At 31.8% G+C, this 21,775-nt stretch overlaps 1 protein-coding gene across 1 annotated transcript; it reads right to left on the reverse strand.

The window, feature by feature from the left end:
• Nucleotides 1-181: 181 nt before the first annotated feature.
• LOC124365206 (cuticle protein 18.6-like) lies at nucleotides 182-21,530 on the reverse strand. The gene is made up of 3 exons (XM_046821164.1): nucleotides 21,503-21,530; nucleotides 16,354-16,839; nucleotides 182-1,337 (listed from the first exon to the last, which is right to left on the reverse strand). Exons 1-3 carry the CDS (start codon nucleotides 21,515-21,517, stop codon nucleotides 1,122-1,124), a joined length of 717 nt encoding a protein of 238 aa, XP_046677120.1. The 5' UTR covers nucleotides 21,518-21,530; the 3' UTR covers nucleotides 182-1,121.
• Between the last annotated feature and the right edge of the window lie 245 nt (nucleotides 21,531-21,775).

Genomic DNA, 21,775 nt, shown 5'->3' on the forward strand with positions numbered 1-21,775 from the left:
AAAATGATAATAGCAGTAATAATGATTTTTTTTCAAAATTGCTGGTGTTAGAATGAATGAAACGAACAATTCTCAAAATTGTGCCAATTTACATTCACTTCAGGAGCCTTTATTTAGGGTTAATGTATTTTATAGTGGAGTATACAGAGAAATTGAAACGATCAAAACAATAAAAACAACAAAATATTGAAAAAGATTTAATAACAAAAACAAAACACCTAATCTAATATACAAAACTTAACGCTAAGTTAAGATTCTGTGTAAATATTGCACATGTCCATAGTTGGCCTTCAGGTACTCTTCTGTGCCAAACTTGCATCTCTAACTCTAGCAAGATTATCTTTTTGATCCTCGTTACTTCATATGTCACTTTCATTCAGGTACAAATGAGATTGAATTAACAACGTAAAAAGACAGCTTAAAAATTATAAACAAAATATGAAGAGAAACAAACAACTTTATAAATAAAATACAAATATTAAAATACTACTATATTTTTCAAAAAATATCTGAATGTTACTTTTTAAAATATTGATTCAACTAATTATTTTTATTACATAAAATTTAATTTATGATAAATAAAACATTGTATAGCATTAATACTACGATCGCAATACAAATCATAGTATTACATCTAAAAAAAGATTACATATCTAAGATCAAAACTCTTTGGATTTGATTTCCATCGCTTTGGTTCCTTACATTAAAAGTGCAATTTTTACTAAATGAAGTTGAATTACTCAACCCAAGTAAATTTCCATAAAAATTTCAAGATACTATTTCTAACAAGTAAAATAATATCTTAATGGTTATATTTAGTTGTATCATATATTTAACTGCTATAAATATGTATGTAAGGTCTCTATATGTTTGTTAAGTACTCAGGTTTTTATTAAACATGACGTCATAAAATCACATGAAAAGGGTTTCCATACTACTCAGAATTGTAGAATATTCTTTGTGATAATTCTGAAACATGATTGATAACTATAAACCTTATAGTTGAGTTTTAACAACTTAATATTCTTAAATGCTCGATAGAACGATTTAAAGATCAGTTCTTGTCCTTAAAATAATCCCTAAAATTAATCTTTGATATGACAAAATCAGTCAAGCAGTCGTTAATGGTGGGCATGTCCATCGTAGGACACCTTGGCGTGGAAGCCTGAGTCGTCCGACCAATACTGGACATTCTGAAGTCTACCATCAGGTAGCAGCACATGGTAGTGTCCATGAGTGTAGTGTCCGTCTCTAGACTCTGTCTGCCCGAAGTCGTTACCTGTATGTAAATCTCGTACTCTGTACCCAAACTGGTATTTGGCAGCGTAATCTTTGTACTGGAAAAATCAATAAAAAAGATTAGCAAAGTAGCTTTTATGATCACATTAAATTTAGTCCTAGAAGTAACACTGTGTTTGTTTGCAGAGTGACAAGATATTCGGGATAGGTAATGCTTGCTGGTGGTATGGGTCGCACCCTGTCGAAGTTCCATGAGGACGGATATCTCAGTCATATCACGTTGGAAGAGGCGAGGTTAGCTCTGTCCCAGGTTCTTCAGTCAAAGTGGGCAATGACATAGCCAGCGGGGGGTCCAACGGGTCCGGACTCCACCAAATGGGCAGGGAACTGTAACCCGTAGGTCAGTCGGGTACAGGAAACAGTCATTTTTCGCTTAAAAATTGACTTATTTTACCTCAATGGCTTGAAATTTGCGGTCAGTGGTGTTCCGCTCCTGGACAGGGGCGGCCCGTTATAAAGAACGTAGGCAGGACAATTTTTTATTGGGCAGGGGGAGGGGATCCAGACAACTGATATTTTCCCGTAGTGAACAGAGCGTAAGGCTCCATTTCGTTCCTTAAAAACTTCTTGACCCATTTATTTGCTGAGAACGATATTTCAGCAGTACATGTCAGTAATACTGAATTATTTAAATAATAATAACGGTTTACTAAAAAAGTAATTGAAAAAAATAAAAATTTGGGGAGGGGGTCCGAACCCCTTGTGCTCAATAGCTGGTTACGTCCTTGCCCGATATAGAAACAACCCATTCTAAGACCTTATTTTGGCGGCTCCCCCCCCAAATCTGCTACTCCACTCCAATCCATTTTATGACCCCTTCATAGTAGTTATTTTTTGTGAAATAGATTTTTCATTTTTGTAATTAATATTCGCTCCGTAATGTAAAGCATAATCAATCTGTGCCATAATATAATAGCCAAGAGTTAAGTTTTAAATATCATATATGAATAATATTTTAATGAACTTCGAATTTTATTAAATTGTACATTTAAATTTCAGCCTCAATATGTTTTTTTTTTCAACAAACAAAATGAGCTTTGTTAATTATTTGTAAATATATGAAAGAACGAATAATTTCAACACTACTACTAAAATGTATTAATTTTAATAGCCAATCTGGCTTATCTATAGACATTAAATTTCCAAAATATAAAAAAGGCATTTTTGTTTATTTGATTGATTCTTTATTAAAATTTGCAATCAATTTATCTTTGGGAAAACTCTTTTCATTTCAGAATAACGGCTTCCCCGATGACAGCAAAAGTAGAATATTTTTTATTAAACCATAAGCAGTTAGGCTTACAGGCTTCTAGAGTAGACATTTTGGGTAACTTTGTAGCAAAGCCCATGGAAAATGGTTGACCATAAAGATGTAAAATTTTAAAGTTTGAATTATGATTTCATAACTTCAGGAAATATCAGGTCACTACCTTGAATACTGCAGTTGATCAGAGTCTATGCTCTCTAGAATTCTACTACGCTTCCTATAGTAACTAATTATTGAACAACTGACACAAAATTTATGTACCAATGTATAAATATAGATATAGAGAGGAATACATTTTTATGATTTTGGATGTTATGTAAGAACTGTATTGCTAAGATTGAAGTTTACGACCTAAACATAACTTTGTTTAGGTCGCAAACTTCATTATTTTATTAACTAATAAAATTGTTAAAAGGAATAAAATTTACTAAAATTGTGCCAGCAGAACTTTAAATAAGACCGAGATTTGCTAAGAAAGAAATAGAAAGTCATGATACAAACTCTTTACATTTATTCCTACCAACCTTTTCAATAAGATAAAAGTTTCCGAATCGGTGTGAATGTTACAGTGGTAGAATAGAGTGACAGAATGTTAACGAAACGGCTAAACGAAACTGCTAACGTGATCGTAAAAGAAGTAAAGCTTCAATAAACACAGGAAACGGATAAATAGAAAATAAAATAGGTGGTAACTCACGAGTAACTCTGAACACCTGATTTTCTCACATATTTCTTACAGAAAGAGGGATAAGGAGGGACATTGTACTGACTAAATTTTATAAAGTGCTGCTATTGGTGTATTAAACATAAGCAAGAATTGTTTAATTAGAAATAATGTGTTCGATCATTCCTAGTCAACTGAATGTTCCACTTTTTATAGTCCAGAATCCGAAGACAAATTTGAATTTTGTATGCACCAACCTCTTCACCTTTTTTGTGAAATAAATAGAGGAATTTCCCATTAAAGAAATCGAACTTACCAAGTTTTGGGAGGGTATTAAAATGGTATGAAAAAGATTAAAATATCAAACAATATTTTTCTCAGACTTTCTTATTTAGCTTCACTTACTTAAGAAAAACAAGCAAACACGTAAGTAATATAGTTAGTTTATCACCGTCAGTAAACGAGATAAAGAGGCTGTTTGCTATTTCAGCAAAATAATCAGTGTTTGCATGGATATGGAATGGTGTTACAGCCATTGTTTTAATCGTATGAAGGAAAAAATGATCTAAGAAAACGATTACCGGTTGATTTTTTAACCTTTGACAACTTCCCAATTTGAACCATTGACGGTGAAGTTCTTTATCAGGAAGAAATCCTCCATTGATTCTACAAATAATAGGTTTTGTGTTTATTAAATGTAAGTTGGATTACGGCCCTTAAGCTTTTATCACTAGAAATACAAATCGAGTACTTGAGAACACATCGCATTTCAGACATTTTGTAAAATGAACTTTATATATGGTGGGGAAGCTGTGACCCCAGTGTCTCCTTGATTTCGCGCTTGATCATGCAGACTATTAACAGGAGAGTGTTGCAATGAGGTACAGTAATCCATCAACGAGAAGAAGTTTGCAATTGACTTTAATCTTTCAGGTCACAGAGCTGCTTTCTACTCAAACAAGCCATCTCATCCACAGCAAATCAACTCAACATGATACCTCGAGACCTCAAGAACCACATCCTCAAGATTTTAACAGCTAGTAGGTAAATTAAATTCACCTCTTATATCAACACATATATCTTATTAAATGTGAAAGTAACTGTTTGTTTTTTTAACGCGTAAACTATTCAACCAATCATACTGAAATTTAACACGGTCACTCTTAGGGTCCTTGGTGTAAATTTAGGACTATTCTTATTTCGAAAATCTTTCCGGACTATTCTCCATTGATCTCTAAATTAGCGAAAATCCTATCTTGGTCTCTAAAGTTATGAAATATTAATTGAATGAGCCTGTAAAAGTTAATCAACTGTAAGCATTTTGTTGTGACAACGCAACCATATGCTTAATTAATATAGCCACTATTTTGAATTTGTTCACATTTATAGTGTAGAAAGCATTGAGTGATAATGACAACACTTATTTCAATCTTTTCTGTAACCGCTGTTTCCAAAAGAGTAAGAAAATATCCAGTTACAAAAATTAAAAACTTTAGTAAAATTATACTTGTAACTGTAAATTTTAACAAATATTATGTTCACTGTGCTTGATCAGTACAGACATGCAGATATCGAAGAGAAAGTTACTATCTAACTTTTGTTATAAAACTCATCTTAGTTGTCTTTGACAGTAGTAGGCGTCTAAGACCTGTGTGTATGACGTGTGTATGTATATATATTTTTTCTCGATCAAGAAACAAGGTAAACTCAAAATCGGCGTCGGAAATGTAAGTCACTCGAACCAGAAGTGCTTATACGAATAGAAAACCTGCGAAGTTGCATGCGAATCTACGGGAAACTAAAAATAACTGCAAGTGCAATCACAAAGAAATACACCAGACACTAATTGTTATTTTTGAACGACATGAAATCGTCAAAAGACATTTTTCAGTACATCGTATGACATCATAAATTCTTTCTCTAACAAGCTAAGAACTTCAACTTTGGGTTTCTTCACATTGGTATAAAATACCAATTTCTAAGTTTCAGTGTTACTGAAATCGTTGGAACTATTCAATAAAAAACGTGAAATGTTATGCAATGCGATGCAAAGGAATTTCGGGCGAAGTGCTAGTAACTGACTATAAAACAAAGTTCTGTTGTAGATTAAAATTACAGGTCTACCAAAGAGCCTTGTAATGGCGTTTCCAATCCAATTCTACGAACGTAACTTGTTCTTATTACTAAAAAGAGACGTGCAGCAATGGACTTTCCTCAACAAATTTATTACTTACTCAGAATGTTTGACTTAATTAATCACCACTTTCTATTCGTCGCATTTGTTAAGGTTTTATGTGGCCGAACTGTCGTAAATCTAGAAGAAAAACGAATGACAAACGAAGAGAAAACGGAGGCAATAAACATTGGACAGGTTCCGAAAATTAATGTACTTGGATACAAGATACGAGACGGCCTGAGGGAGAGAGAGAGAGAGAGAGAGAGACACACGTCGGACCCAATACTGGGAAGCAACCGAACCACTTTCACTGCACCATACAGGGCGCTGGTGTCTAGGACTAGGTCTAGGTCTAGGTTTATGTCTATGTCTACGACATTGTGTGCGGAACATTGTAAACTGTCTTTAAAATGCAGAGTTTCATCTGTGTGCAAAAGGTTGCGTCCTATTTCGGTAAGACAAGTCTGCAACGTAGAGAGTTTTGTTATTTCAACCAGACTTAATTTCTTGTTAATTTTCGTGTGTAGAATTCAATTTTCACAAATATGACTTATTCATTACGAGTTTATCTTACCCTCTTATACATCAATTGAAGTTTAAATTTAGCAATTATAACATATAGTTTCCTACAGCATAAATATGGAATTTTGGGATCAAAGATCCGAATCTAATAATTTGACGTAAGGCTAGTATGACGTCACAAGTTCTGAAAAAAGAAAATCAAATTGTGTAACTCTAAATGAGATCATGTAATAAATAATGACAACGCAGCACAAAATCACTAACTATTTATTGATTACGTTAATATAAATTTATTAATTATTGAACTCTAAACATATAAACTTTATTGAACTCTAAATATATAAACTTTACCAAATTAGTTTAGTACAATATTAAATTTTTAACAAACTAATTGAAGAAGATTGGCTTTTCATATTGCATAACCATAAAGAAACTCATTAACATTAATCTGCACTGAAATGACGAACACAATATAATAAATGACACTAACTGAAAATTGAAAAATTAATTAAAGTAGTTTAACCTAAACATCACTTAAACCTTTCGACTAGAATCTAATCAAATCGTAATTAAAGACGTTTCACTTAAATTGAAGTACAATAATTTTGGAGAGCTTTTAGAATGTCTAACTTAATAAATATTCAACACATATAAAGAATTAAACACATTTTTTTGCTTGGCAAGAGCATCACGTTTTAAGTTTTAAGTGGAAGAGAGGGCTGCACTCCAATGCAACCATATTGTGTCATTCGTTCATTAATTTAAATTTTGATAAATAGCATGAATTGAATATTAAGACTCCCTTCTGGCAGAGTTAGCCATACAACAGTTTTTCTGACACTTTACTTGTGTTAAATATTTATTAATTTTGAGTTTCTAAAAGCTCTCTAAACTTACGGTAATTGAAATTTCTTTTGATTGAGATTACATGCGATTTTAGTATGTATATATCACTGAACCTCCTCATACATGAAGAAATAAACAATAATAATTTTAACGCTGAGTCCTTCAAAAATCGTATTTCCATGAAATACTTCAAAATAGTGCATCATACGCGTAGCCGCTATATTTAAAACTTTTATAATTTAAGTCTGTTTTGAATTCATACAATTTGAACCACCTTATAATACCACAACAAAATTTGGGCTATAAGAAGAAAAATTTAATTTTAATATTAAAGAAACCCAGTTTTATTTCTATTAAACCTCGTCATATACATATACATTAGATTTGATTTCATGGATGTCGCTTTTAGTTATATACAAAATAATTCGGAGATAGCCTTTTTATATGTAGGCTGGATATATTGTAGAAATGTATGATTGAATATGTGCTTTGAAATAGTGGGTTGGTCAATAATGCATGGATATTCGATATCATGCAGATTCTGTTTCAACGAATCTAATGTTGTAGGCGTACAATTGGTATTATTTTGCTACGATTTTGCTACATTGTAAATGATTCTTTATTTTTTCTCGATGTGAGTCGTGATAAATTAATGCAAATACATATATTGATGCAAGATCAGCTGTACTGGATCTTAAACCTTTCACAACAATGTCTAATTTTAATCGCTTTTACAACTTTATTTTTAATTGAAAAATTATGGAAGGTATCTAATTTTAAAGATGTAATTAATACGCATTTGAACAATTCTTAGTTTTTCATATATTTTTATCGATACTGTTGATAGCAATCAAACGAATTTGTATTTCATCGTTTAAGTACTTAAAAATACTAAAAATCACTGTATTAAGAAAATAAAATTTTTGGATGTGTATTTATCACACATATTAGACATTTCCCATAACTCTATGATCAAAAAAGGAAGTAAACGTACTTGAAGTTTAACATTGTTCTTACGGGGTAAAACTTAAGGTCGTTTATATTCAGACCTTTAAAGGTCTGGTTGACCTTTTTAAAGGCCTCTTAAAGATCAGGGTTGATGGGACATAAAAGAAATTCAACCATTTCTCTTATTTCGAGCCTTTTAATACAACAGAAAATTTTGGGTGGAAAAAATAAGGAAATATCTAACTTGAATGAAATATTACAGTAACGACTCTGATAAAGGCTTTTTTAACGTATTTAGAAAAAGTATTTTTTAAGAAACCTTTTTAAATACTGGTTTTAGTTAATTCTACCTCACTCTTATAAAAGAGAACAATACACTTTTTCCATGTCTTAAGCATTCTTTAACTCGAATAGTTCTTTGTGGGACAGAATCTTAAACTAGCAATAAGGACTAATGGGCTTTATTAAACTAGAGACACTTGTATTAAACTAGTAAAATTCAATTATTAATATCAACATCTAAAATCTATTTTGGTGATGGGTTGTCATGGTTTGACTCAACACTACTGCACAACTATAGATAGAAAAAAGACAAGAGATGACTCAAGAGAAAAATGTCACTAACGTTTTGTTAACAAGAATATTGATTTTAATAAATAAATGAATGTGTTTCGTACAGAAATGTTTGACCGTTTTCTTTAAGAAACTTAATTCATTAGTTCAGTTATTGTAGAACTTTCAACATATGTAACTGTATTGTCCTTCAACGACGAAACTTTTCGGAAACCCCTGCTTTATAGTATACCGGTGGTTAGAATAAGGCTTTAACCCAATATGCAACATTTGGAAAATCAAATCCAGTTGTCAAATGTATCCATCGTCTTTCAGGATAAACCGATAACTGTAGTAATTACTATAATCAGCTAGGAATTGAGCAAGCCGGACTGTATTTTATCTTTATACTTATTTTACATAGTAGTCCAGTAGTTATTGTATGTATGATCAGAGGTTATTGATATTATTCGTCTACATACAGCTTTCATTCATCTTTTGCGTCCTGTAAAGATTCACATTTGAATAATCAAATCCAGTTATAAAATGTATCCATCGTCTTTCAGGATAAACCGATAACTGTAGTAATTACTATAATCAGCTAGGAATTGAGCAAGCCGGACTGTATTTTATCTTTATACTTATTTTACATAGTAGTCCAGTAGTTATTATATGTATGATCAGAGGTTATTGATATTATTCGTCTACATACAACTTTCATTCATCTTTTGCGTCCTGTAAAGATTCACATTTGGATAATCAAATCCAGTTATAAAATGTATCCATCGTCTTTCAGGATAAACCGATAACTGTAGTAATTACTATAATCAGCTAGGAATTACTGTATTTTATACACTATATGTATGATCAGATCTACATACAACTTTCACTCATCTTTTGGTCCTGTAAAGATTCACATCTTACACACTTTTAAATCGTGCATTAATCTGGTATTTTAGTACGTTAGACTATGATTAATCAACCTGAGGAAGACATCAGTGTTAGATCTCGAAACGTTGCGTTAGTGTTTTTTATAACACCTACGACAGTTGTGCCTAAAATTCCATTTTGTTATTCAAACTATTAATCGACAGAAATAAACAAACTCGAGGTAGCTTAATCATAACCGTTCATATAAATATCATTCAAGAAGGATCGAATAAATATAATACTATAACCAATTCTTTATAACAATACAATTTATAATATCGTAATTGAAATGTACTACACATTAATTTACGCACTTAAATCGCAATCCATCCAAATAATTAAATTAGGCACAAACATGTTGGTTTTCAATAAGGACTGATTTCAATATCTCTCTCAATAAATTGTTCATCAATTATACATTGAATGCTACACACACACACACAAATTATGTGTAATATGTAATTTCAAATAATTAGTTCAGTCCATTAATACTGATTCAATTTGTTGCGTACCAAATGCAGTGGTAGTTACTGCTATTCTTAGTTGTTGACACAGCTAGCTTTTCGTTAAATGAATAACGCACTCTGTTTCCTTTGGTTTAGTAGTACTAAATACTGGTTTATTATAATTCAGTCTGGTTTCATTATAATTTACATCAAAGAAAGATATTTTTCACGAAAGTTGTTGAAATTATAGCTCTTAAAAACTAGTGAAAGTAAGCCTTGATTCCACAAAGAAAGCTAGTATGAACTCTTCTAAATCCAAATATGTTAAAGATTTGTATTTTAATTTCATTAAATCACAAAAAGCACTTGCTCCGCCGCCGTGACTTCTTCAATTATTTAATAAATGTAAATTTGTATTTTATTCATTTATAGAATTTGAAAACCTTAAACTACCATTAAACGAATACAATAAGCAAAAAGGTTCTGAGCTAAGTTCAATAATGATTTGCGTTAAAACGAAAAAAATTGAATTGTGATTCCAAATCATAAAAAGTGTAAGGGGAACAATAATACTTTTTTTGTAATTTAGTTTAACGGACATTACATAAAAATCATCGGTTCAAAAAAATGGTCGCTTTAAATTGTTTAACCTCTATAAATACAGTATTTCAACAACAGTGACAAATGTTACAAACTTTTTACCTTTTAACAGTAACAAAAAATTATTTTGATACTATGGATATATATAATATATATTATATTAAGATTAATTAAATATCGTTAGGATAATGCAGCTTTCATTTGTACATTACTTACTAAAATATACGTAACGACACATTCTATCACTTATTTGTTATCTGATTACAAGAAATTAGGTACAATAACTTTTAGATTTCTTATGTGTACTAAGTAGTACTTCACGCAAATATAACTGGTCCGGTGGCGTTTATTAAAAGTTGTTGTAATAAACTGTAGTTTTAAAACCTTTAAATCTATGTTTTAGTTTTAATGATAACACTATTTCGGGACACTTGTAATTTCAAACGTCGCAGTATAGGATGTTACTATTAAGGAGCTAAGACATTGTATTAATGTGTATTTGGTGAAATATTTTTTTATTTGTGTCTATGTAACCTTTTTCTGCATCAGCTGTCAAAATAATCCGATTGAAAACCAAACCTACTTTAAATTAACAATTAAATTACCAAAAGGTAACTCATTAGGTAAAAGGTTCATGAGTCTAATTCTACCTATATATTCTCAATCTTATTAATATCTCATTGATAAAAAAATAATATAAAACCTAATTTTCCTGCATTTTTGTAATAAACTTTAAGTGTATAACAGTAAACAAAATATTGACAATAGTTTGCCTCAAATACAATCGCGATACTATGTCCTACTTTTACGAAATAAAGAGAAAAATTTTAATTTGTCGTGTGATGAAAACAATGGTATTAGCTTTATATATGTATTATTATATTAATGAATATTTAATGAAACATTGGTAAACAAAACAATAGAATTAATAAAACGTCAATGACTTCCACTTCAGCTGTATTGATCATTATAGAATAATTAATTAGTAAGCTATGTTGTGTGTTGTGGCATTTGCTATTCATTAAACTTTTGGAGTGACCAAATATAACTCGTGTTTATTTCATCCCTCCACCAATACTTAAATAGTAAGGTTTATGAACAAACGTGATCCGTACGGCAACAGGATTTCAAACGTTATACATCATTATATTTTACAAAAAATTGAAATGCTGAGTATTTAATTGCTTATAATCTATGACGGTGGCAAATTTACAGAATTCTGTCCTTTAAAATCATCTTTCGTAAGTAGTAAGGCACAAGGAACCCTGATCTGTTGAAATGAAATGTTTACTCTCAAGGATTCTTATTGCAATTTGGTGGTCGTTACTCAGAATTTTCGGTAAATTATCGACGCCTGAAGTTCTAATATAGGAAATGATTTAGTATTGAATAAAACATAATTCGTACAAAAATTCTGTCCGTTATTGCTTTAGAAACAACAGCTGCTCTGAGAGGACGGAACAAAATCCTTGGTCCAGGAAGAATTGTTGGACCTCAACTTCCAGCTGACAAATTCTTTAACTTATCTATCACATTTTCACCGTACGATACTAATATGCATATAGCAGAAAATAATGTTATAGTACGAGCAAACTAAGTTTGCTTTTCAAAGGACATGTCTTTGGGACAAGCCGATGGAAGATGAAGGTTCCGTAAGAGTATCCGTACTTACACGTTAAAAAATAAAATTTATTTAACTGACGCTTTAATTATGATTCCACATTAATTGTTGGGTAAAATATACTATCAATTGATAAACATAGATATTAATTTAGTTTTATTTCTAATACTTAATACTAGTACTGCTATATGGACTTGCCGATATACATGCTACGTCTCTTTGTAGGGTAGGTAACAACATGTTCAATTTAGGTTTAATAGGACGTATGGATATCTAAATTAAAAAATATATATTAATCACAGATACAGAAGTTTTATAAATCACAAGGATCCTTAGATTTTCATACAGATTAAAAAAATGTTTGCGCTTTCAGCATTTGACCTAATTATCCAAATAATTAAATAATTATCAAATCGGGTCCCATGGTAGCCAATGAAATCTCAACCTCAGTTTATTTATTACCTGTACATTTGTTATATTTTTTACAATATACTGCAAACTATGCCTCACCATTTCGGACTAATTTTAATTGGTGCTTGGAAAAATATATAATTTAGTTGACTATTGTTAATATTGTAACCGCTTATTTTGTGTGGTAAAAAAATCACAAATTCCACTAAACAAAAAACATAACAACCTTACCGAAAACAATACGTGGCAATATTGAAACAAAAATGAACCGCCACACATTATGATAATTTTCACTGTGTTTTAGCTAAAATTTACCGTGTTAACATTGAAAATATAAGTTATAAAAAAAAAACACTATATAGTGTAGTGTGACAACAAAGTGCCTGTATTTTAAAATATTTCTTCCACCAACTAACACGATTTTACAAAGGTTTTAGCCAGCAAAGCAGAATCGATAACACAAAATAAACTGCACATCAACAGTTGCATGTTTAATCCGTGTATGTTTCAAACATATTAAATGGACCTGGGGCGTAATGAAACCCTGTATATGAGCATAGGTAATCGAGAAAGTTATTTGGCAAAGTAAATCATTACTGGATTAATCAATCAGTCCGTAATACCGGGGCGGTGAAATGTACAAAACGGTTTCCAAACGTAATGGAGGTTTTGACGCGGAATTCAGCGGTTTTATCGGACAAACGGTGATCATTTGCTGATCCTAATGAATAACTAAAGCCGCCGATACCGCCCTTGCTATCAGCGCAGCCTGGATGACTGGTGGAATATTCCGGAGTGCTTTTCAATGTGCAAATAAAATGCTTATTTCTATTGAGCACTGTATTCATACTTAATTTTACGCATTAAGAATGCGTCAATGAGTACGATAAGAGCACAATCTTTAACGAATTATATTTCCTGGAAAACTAAGATACCTGCTTTCATTGAACTTGTGTGTGTCTATGATAGAACCTCTTTTCACAGAGAACACAACTTGTTAGAAATTAAAATTTATGGAGATATTCATTCCAGTTTTAGTGACGCGTACTACAATTTCCTGTATTATCTACTTTCTGTTGATAGGAGAGAGTTAGAGATATGTCACACTAGTGGTTTCTGTTCAAGGTGGGAACTACTTGTTCAAGTTCTGAGTCCAGTTGGAACTTTTACATACAAATGATCTTGTTATTACTCTGGAAGATGAGAAAATTTCTCTTCAGTCTGTTTGTTATCCATAGGGTATCTCGAGAATGAATAAATTTGTAATTTTACTTGGAACTTCATTTCCGTATAGTCAAGGTAGAGTTCTATGGTGCTGCATGTCCTTCCATGGGATTTGGCTGAGCGTTAGTGCAGTCCGATTCTCCGTAAGATATCCACAACATTTAGGGAATAACTTTTAGAAGTAGAACATATAGGGTTATTCAAGGCTTTCAAAACCAAGGAAACATGATGTCTCCACTGAATTTGTCCTTTGCCCGATTTCTCTCTTGGTGTTAAAATGATTACAATAAATTTCAATATTTTGGGTAATACTCACAATGACTAAAAAAAAAAAAAAACTATCCCAGAAGAAAGGTCGTGCATCCAAAGGCGTAACACAAAATCTCTGAGTGTAAAGTTTAAAGAGGAACTGTCGCCTTTTATGCAAATTTAGTAATAACAAGATTTAGTTATAACAGGTTTAATAACTTTGAAGGATTAGTTCAAATTAATATATTTGATTTTTCTTTGTAAACAATTTCAACTGTTTAGTTTTGGGGGAGAAACGACATTTACAGAATCCCAAGAATAGAGTTATGTTACTCACTACAATGGCGAAAGCTGTTTTATGGTTATAAAAGTAATATAGCATACATGGAGAATTACTTCTGCGCAAATATTTATTTGATTCATGCTACATTCTGCAGTGATATACCGTCATATAAAAAAATAAAGCTGTGTTTATAATAAAACGTGAATTGATTGTTCTCTTCTGTGTACAACAGTGAAATACAAATTTTCGATTAAATATTAAAATTCAATCTAGATTTACTGGACATAAAACAATACATATTTACTTAGTTTAAACGGATCATAAATATATTATTCTTATGCACAGATCAGTTAAATGTACTCTACTGAATATATGAGTATTTGTTATCAATCACTATGTACTAGTTTTTCTTGTTAATAATAAAACTAACAAAAATATTTTATTTAATTGTGTTTATGTAGGTATGTATTGTTATCTCCCTCCGAAATGAACTTCTACGCCCATTTTCTGTTAAAACCTGAAAAGCACAAGCAGAAGTACTTTTCGTATTTTGGGAGTAAAACTAGTTACATATACAACCAATCGTGCTGTCATGTGATTTGTTTTTTTAACCCACATTATCCTACTTTTAACTATGCAGGATAATCCGATATAGAGCATTAACTATCTTTAGTCATCATGATCGCATTTCAATACATATGTGAATTATAAAAGTGAAGGACAACAATTTAGTCTTCTGATGTTTCAGCTAAGTAGGCTTTCTCCTTTGAAATTATAATTTGAAATCAGTCAATTCTTTCAAAGAACTGAGACGTTACCCAAACTATAACTAGTCTGCTATAAAAAAATAACAGACATTATGAATGAGTAAATGACACTGTTCAATATTCACAGAAAAAACTACTTCTTAATGTTACCAACTGCATGTATACTTGCACAAATAAAGTAAACTGTAAAATTAACGTTAGAAAAACATAAAAAAGCAGAGCAGATGGTTTTGACAGTAAAAGCTACCAAACAAAATAGAAATAAACACACACACACACACACACACACACACACACACACACACACACACACACACACACACACACACACATAGATATTCATATGTATAGAATAAAGATGCTCACCTATGTTCTCTCTATCAGATTGTACTATACTCTAGAACTTTATGTTGTAAAGTATTGATGGTTATTATTTAATGTAATTTAAAACTCCATATAATACTGGATGTGTCGTTTGAATATTTTTTAAGAGTGAAATTAATAAACTTACCATATATTTTAGTTCTTAAAATGTTCAGGAAGAACCATAGAACAATTAAATTTTCTAGGATAACCATATCGCTGTTTTATTTTCACTAATTTTCAATTGGGTTCCTTCTTTAGGGGGTTCGATTGCAATTTCGAAATATGTCTTATTTTGAGTTTTTTTTTTCAGAACGTCTTCTTTACATTGATATATCACATAATACATATAAAAATCCAAACATTACAAATAAGTTGTTAAATAATGCGTACACAACATTTTCAAAGTTTCTCGTCGACTGATATAAGGTAATACAACTTATATTTCTACAGCATTACCTTAATCAAAAATAAAGAATTGATCATGCCCATCACTTCCTCATCCCAAGAAATGTAATTTTATCAATAAAACCCATGTTGAAAAAATGCTTAGTAGGACCAACTCAAAGTCAAAGATTTGGTCTTGAATTCCAAAAAGAACCTCTGTAAGCCTGAAAGGACTCTGAAATTGGGCGATAGAGATGCTATCTTATCATTCAAAGTGGAAGTAAATGTAAAATTATTGAGGAGTTGGAATCTCAAATTTGGGTAAGATGTCTGTTGTAAATATGTAACGATTAAATACATAGCTCAAGAACGCGTATAAAAAGTGATAAGCTGCTTAAAAGTTTTAGATTTTTGTGTAAATTATATATTGTACAAATTATGCATAGTATAAATGTTTATTTTTTATGTTTGTTCTTGAATAGTTTCTCATGAAATGAAGTGAACAATTATTATTTTATGAAATGTGAAGCTAGGGCTATAAAATTCTCTCTACCATTTAACCCGAAAAGTACGGCTACCACGTTGAAAGAAATAAAAAAAAAATAAAATACAAAATGGAAAAATTTCATATTTAAAATTGGCAATTCATTTGGGAATCTTCATGAAAAAATTGAATAATGTTGGTTTGTTTGTGTGGTTCTCATGAATTTTATTATTTACAGGTTTTAAACAGTAACTGTGAATCATCATTTCATTGATGAAATTGATGGCAACAAGTCAACTAACAATTCAACTTACCTCATCTTCGTATTGTTCCTGTTTGTAGTATTTTGGAGCTTGAATAAAGTTGTGGGCCTGAGCTTGAACTGCTTGAGCGGTCTGTACAGCGTGATCTTCCTGTTTGGGTTCTTCAATGGGAGTGGCCGCCAGGTGGTTGAGGAGTGCTCCGTACGGCTCCAGCGGAGTGGCGTGGTACACGGGGGTCTTGGGTTGCTGGAGATTCTCCTGGAGGCCAGAACTGACTAGAGCTGCCAGAGGGGCTGATTCGTACCCTTGCCCGACCCCGAAGCCGAATCCTTGTCCGCGATGGAGGAGACCCACTGGAGGAAGAGCATACGCCAGAGCAGGATCGAGATCGGAACTATCTACGTTTTGAATCTTCCTCGGAAATCTGTTTGGATCTTTAAGTTCCTTCTTGGTGGAGTGGTGGATGTTCTTGTCATCCAAGGGGATTCTCCTTGATGCCACCTCCACAGCCCAGAGGGCACATACCACCGTGATCGTCTGCAACAACCGAATTTGGCTTTAGAAGGAAACTAACTAAATTGGAGAATTAACTAGCTACTCAGTGGAGAATTACTGAGTGCACCTCATAACTTCACAATAACCAGTTTATTTTTATGATTGACGTGATATGACATGATAGACTATCAACAATGAAACATGTCACTGATCAATTCTTGAGGAATAACAGCTCTGTTTATGACCTAAGGGATCGGTGTTCGAATCATGGTTCATGATCAGAGCTTCAGAACATCTATGTACGAGGGAAAGAGGTTGGGTTGTAAATAAAATATTCATGCAAATAAAAACTGTATTGATGTAGTTTTTTATCTTAGGCAAAAATTTCCAACTCAAAATTTTGACAGCCTTATTTTTTTACTAGCGTAAAGGAAATGTGGAAATTTAAATAGGTTGTTTTAAAGCTTGTTTGCTCCAAGCGTATTAAAGAAGGGGAATTCGACGAGAACCATGATATAATTTACTCTAGTACAAGACATACCATTGTATGCCTGGGTTGTACAAAATGAACTGTTGTTTAGTGCTTTAGGCCTGATATGTTTTATTTAAACTTCTCATGAGTATTTAAGATTAGTTTTTCTATAATACTACTATTCACATTTTAATTGGCATCTCTTTAAATGATTAATAAATAATACATCCAACAAGTCAGGCTTGCAATGATATGTCTCGTACTATAATAAAAAGTAGTTGATTTAAAGACTTAAAATAGCTGAAGACCAATTCCTAATTTCAAAATTTATTATTACAGGAATGTAGCTTGTATAGAATCTTGAAATTATTGTAGCTCCGGATAAATCAGCTGCTGGGAGATTCTACTATCAGGATACAAATACCGTTTTTATACTGTTACAAGATCCTTCATGTAGTCTTGGGACTCATCCCAAGTTGCCCATTAAAAAGTTATTTATTTTAGATACTAAAGTAGAACAGTATATTGAAATTTAAATGTTCGCTTTTAAGATGTAATACTTTTAAGATGTAATAATTATGGCCATTGCCAATTTGAAGCTGTTATAAGTACCTCATATTTCAAACCATTCAATTTTTCAAAACGATTTACTTGACTTTCTGTGTTATCTCTTAGATCACGATTTTGGTGAAGTTTTCAGGATCTCAAACAAAAGAAAGTCTTTAGTTTACTGAGGTCTGTTAATAGTGAGGAAATTATACGTACACCATGTTTAGACCGCAGGGTAGTAATAAAATTTCAATTTTTTTATTTTTTGTTATGCCCAATTCAATCAGTAGTTTACTTATGTACTATTCATTAATTTTTGTTCCCCTTACAATAGCCTATAGATAATGGCGCATGGGTAGAATAAGACTCGAAGAGAAGTAAATAACTCGAACTCCATAAAATAAATAAAAATTAATTAATTACATCATAGTCTACAGTTGATGTTTGGAATTTGTTATGCAATGACACTTAGTAAGACAAGGTTGGCTGGACATAAAGATGAGCAGGAACATCAAAGCTTCCATAAGAGTTATACAATTCGCGACCATAACATAGCCCATTATAGCGGTCCAACTGACTCTGTAATGGCCGGCACTAGAATATAGACTGGGTTAGAAATTGGCTCTAGGTATTAGCATGATTGTTCAATTATGTGGTTCAACGACTTCGACATCCAGCAGCTAGCCGCCCTGCGCTCTTCAAGTGGTCTCATCGCCTCCAACATCGCTACTGGAAATTAAATTACTTTCACTGCGCTCTGGATACTTGGTCCATAATTTAGAACCATAATACACGAGGATAATGTGAACCCATTAATTTTCTTAACGATTATACTTGACCATTTAATGCAGAATGAAATTAAATCTACGTAAGCGAAAGTGATTAATCTCTGTAACTAAATGCGATGCGTAGATAAGTAGAGGAGTTGGATTTGTAAACTCAGATTGTGTAATTAATTATTAGCTTAGTGCTTGTTTATACACAGGGTTGATTATGCACTGAATCACCTGAATGTGTTCTGCGTTATTATGAAAGTGAAACTTAATATAGCAACGTAAGGGTTGAAATATCACCTTTTTGGTACCCCTATTCACATCCTTACGAGAAAACAGGAAGAAGTCACAATAAAATCTTTAATATAAACTTAGCTCAAGATTAAAAATTAAATTTTAATGGTATTAACAAAAACAATTATATAAAAAATAAAGCGTTTGTGCAAACTCAGAAATTTGAAATAACATTTTGGCTTTGGATATATTTTATTATAATTTTAGTACAGATTATTTAACGATGAATTGCCTTCAAGTTAGTAAGATTAATGGACTTTCTCGTTTCCCAAAATATCTTTTAACATCAAACCATCCCGTCTTAGAAACATATCGTAGAATAGTCTATTACTTAATAGTTTAATAAATATTCCTAGTTCAATAATGCTTTAAAAACAACATTGAATTATAGCCTGCTCTCCTTGTTAATAATGTAATGAGGAAAATGATAATGACTAAATAAAAGCTGTGGGAATAAAAGTAGTACTGTAGTTGCTTGCTAATATTAAGCAGTTTTTACATTTTGATTATAAAAATCGTGAATACAAGTCCAAACAATGGTGGTTGATTTGGACTTGCAATAAACAAATATGGTATCTACCTTCTATTTTTATATAGAGTCATTATAATAATAATTTATTTTTGAAACTATTGAGGCGAATACTTTAATAAACATCAAAGATAATCAAACCGACAAACTCGTTTAAGGAGGAGTTCAGTCAGCGTTAGGAGGATGAATAAATAAATTGTACCTCTTCTAAAATTTATTAGAGAGTAGGAACTAAAGCAGGTTCTTTATTTTCTTAATTTGTGTTATTAATTTGTTAAGAATGTGGAAAACTAATATTTTGTATGTCCGAAAAATTGAATACGGAAAAACACGCTACATAGTCTTATTTCACTCAAAATTACCGCAGTGTTCGATTTTCGCGTCTTCGACGGTTGTCACCAAGGAGCTTCTTAAGAAATCTGAAGAATTGCATGATAAGAGTATTTTTCCTTGTTTTTAAATGTCTTTAAACATCGTCAACGTATACTCGCTTACGATAATCTTGAAACTTGCCTGACAATTTGCAGTTTAAAACCATGCAAACGTTTTTTATTTGATAGAGGAATTTGTAATAAGAATGAAATCATTGTTAGCTACGATAATTTTGGTCTGGGTTGAAATGAATAAGCACCAAAAGGGTTAAGAATATTAAACGATAATGTTTTCTCAGATAAAAATGTTTCGTGGCATGGACACACGTAAAACGACGATATATATATATATATATATATATATATATATATACACATGTATATACAAATATATCATATTTTTATCATCGTCAGACAACTAAATGTAAAGAGCGAAAGTCACAACTTTATGAGTATATATATATATATATATATATATATATATATATATATATATACTAGCTGTTTCCCGCGGCTTCGCACGCTTTTCGTAAGTTTTGCCCGCGTATGAGCATTTCTGGTTGAAGTAAATTATATTTCCAACCCCGATGTAGATTTTACCTTGATGTCACGATCAAGAAAATATGTCAAAAATGTATTGTACATGCATAATGTATTTTATTACAAAGTGGTCTACCACTCAACCTTTAAGTTCAACCAAAAATTTAGTTTAGACAATTATACATCATAACTTAGCGCCTTAAAATAGTGTTTCACTGTTTAATATACGTATCTATCTCGTAATTGCAGGTTATAATGTGCAGGCGCTTTGAAAACTTTTCTTCATTTTATTCGTTTATATTCACGACATAAGCGAATAATTCAGATAATAACTATCCTATCTTCTAAGTTAGACTAAATTACGGATACATGTGAAATTTGATTGAAATTGGTTCAGTCGTTTTGGAGTTTATTGGCAACATACATCGTGACTCAAGATTTTTATATATATATATAGATATATATATATATATATATATATATATATATGGTTATTAAACATTTATTTACTTGTCTGACGGTTGGTTTTGAGAGTGTGAAGCTAAAAAGTATGATCTGAGACAAATTTATATTTACAATTTTTAACCCTTTTCATACCCTTTCATTTCGACCTCAACCAAAACGTTAGTTTTCTTTCACAAGGAGAAAACTTTCTCTACTTACGAAAAACCAGATTGTGTCCTTATAAAATACAAATTTTTCTGTGGTCCTGGACAATAATATCATTTTGAGTTTTCATAATAAATAAAATAATCCACGAACATTTACCATGAATTAGTTTTTACATCTGTTATGAGAAATTGAATACTGAGCAAAAACACGAATATTTTAAAATGAGAGAGGTGGATTAAGAGCAATCAAAGGTTATTTACGAAATCGACTAATATACTTATTACAAGTGAGCGTAAATTAAAGTTTGATTTTCCATTATCATGATATAAGATACAAGAGTCTTAAGATATACAAACTTGGTGGATAGTTTATTAACTGGGTTCTACAAAGTTATAAGAAGAAATATGTATAAGTGCTACACCAAGTTAGATCATATAACTGCATTGTTAGGTAATAATCTAACTCTACACGTGTTTCCGGAAACTAGGAAATCAGCTGGCAGTGTAGAATATTTATCTTACAAAGAACCCAGATGAAACGCTCTGCCCGGGACATATGTACTCACCGCTGTAAAGTGCATGTCCGTGCGAGGATGTCCACCAACTGTGGGATCTCAGAGTGTCTCGAGCCTACCACGTTTTCCCCCGTCAGCTGATTCACTCTGGCCCCAGTCACCGGTAGAAAGCTGACCGGACCCGTCCGTGGAGCAGGTAGGCCCAGAGGAATGATTTAATGCACCGTTTGACACATGTATTTGTCCGACTATCATCGCCCTCCTCTCCCGGTAATGACTTAATAGAGGCGGGCTTCTGGGGTTATTTTTAACGGTGTTTAGTTC

This window comes from Homalodisca vitripennis, chromosome 6 (genome assembly GCF_021130785.1).
Source record: "Homalodisca vitripennis isolate AUS2020 chromosome 6, UT_GWSS_2.1, whole genome shotgun sequence".
Lineage (NCBI taxonomy): Eukaryota > Metazoa > Arthropoda > Insecta > Hemiptera > Cicadellidae > Homalodisca > Homalodisca vitripennis.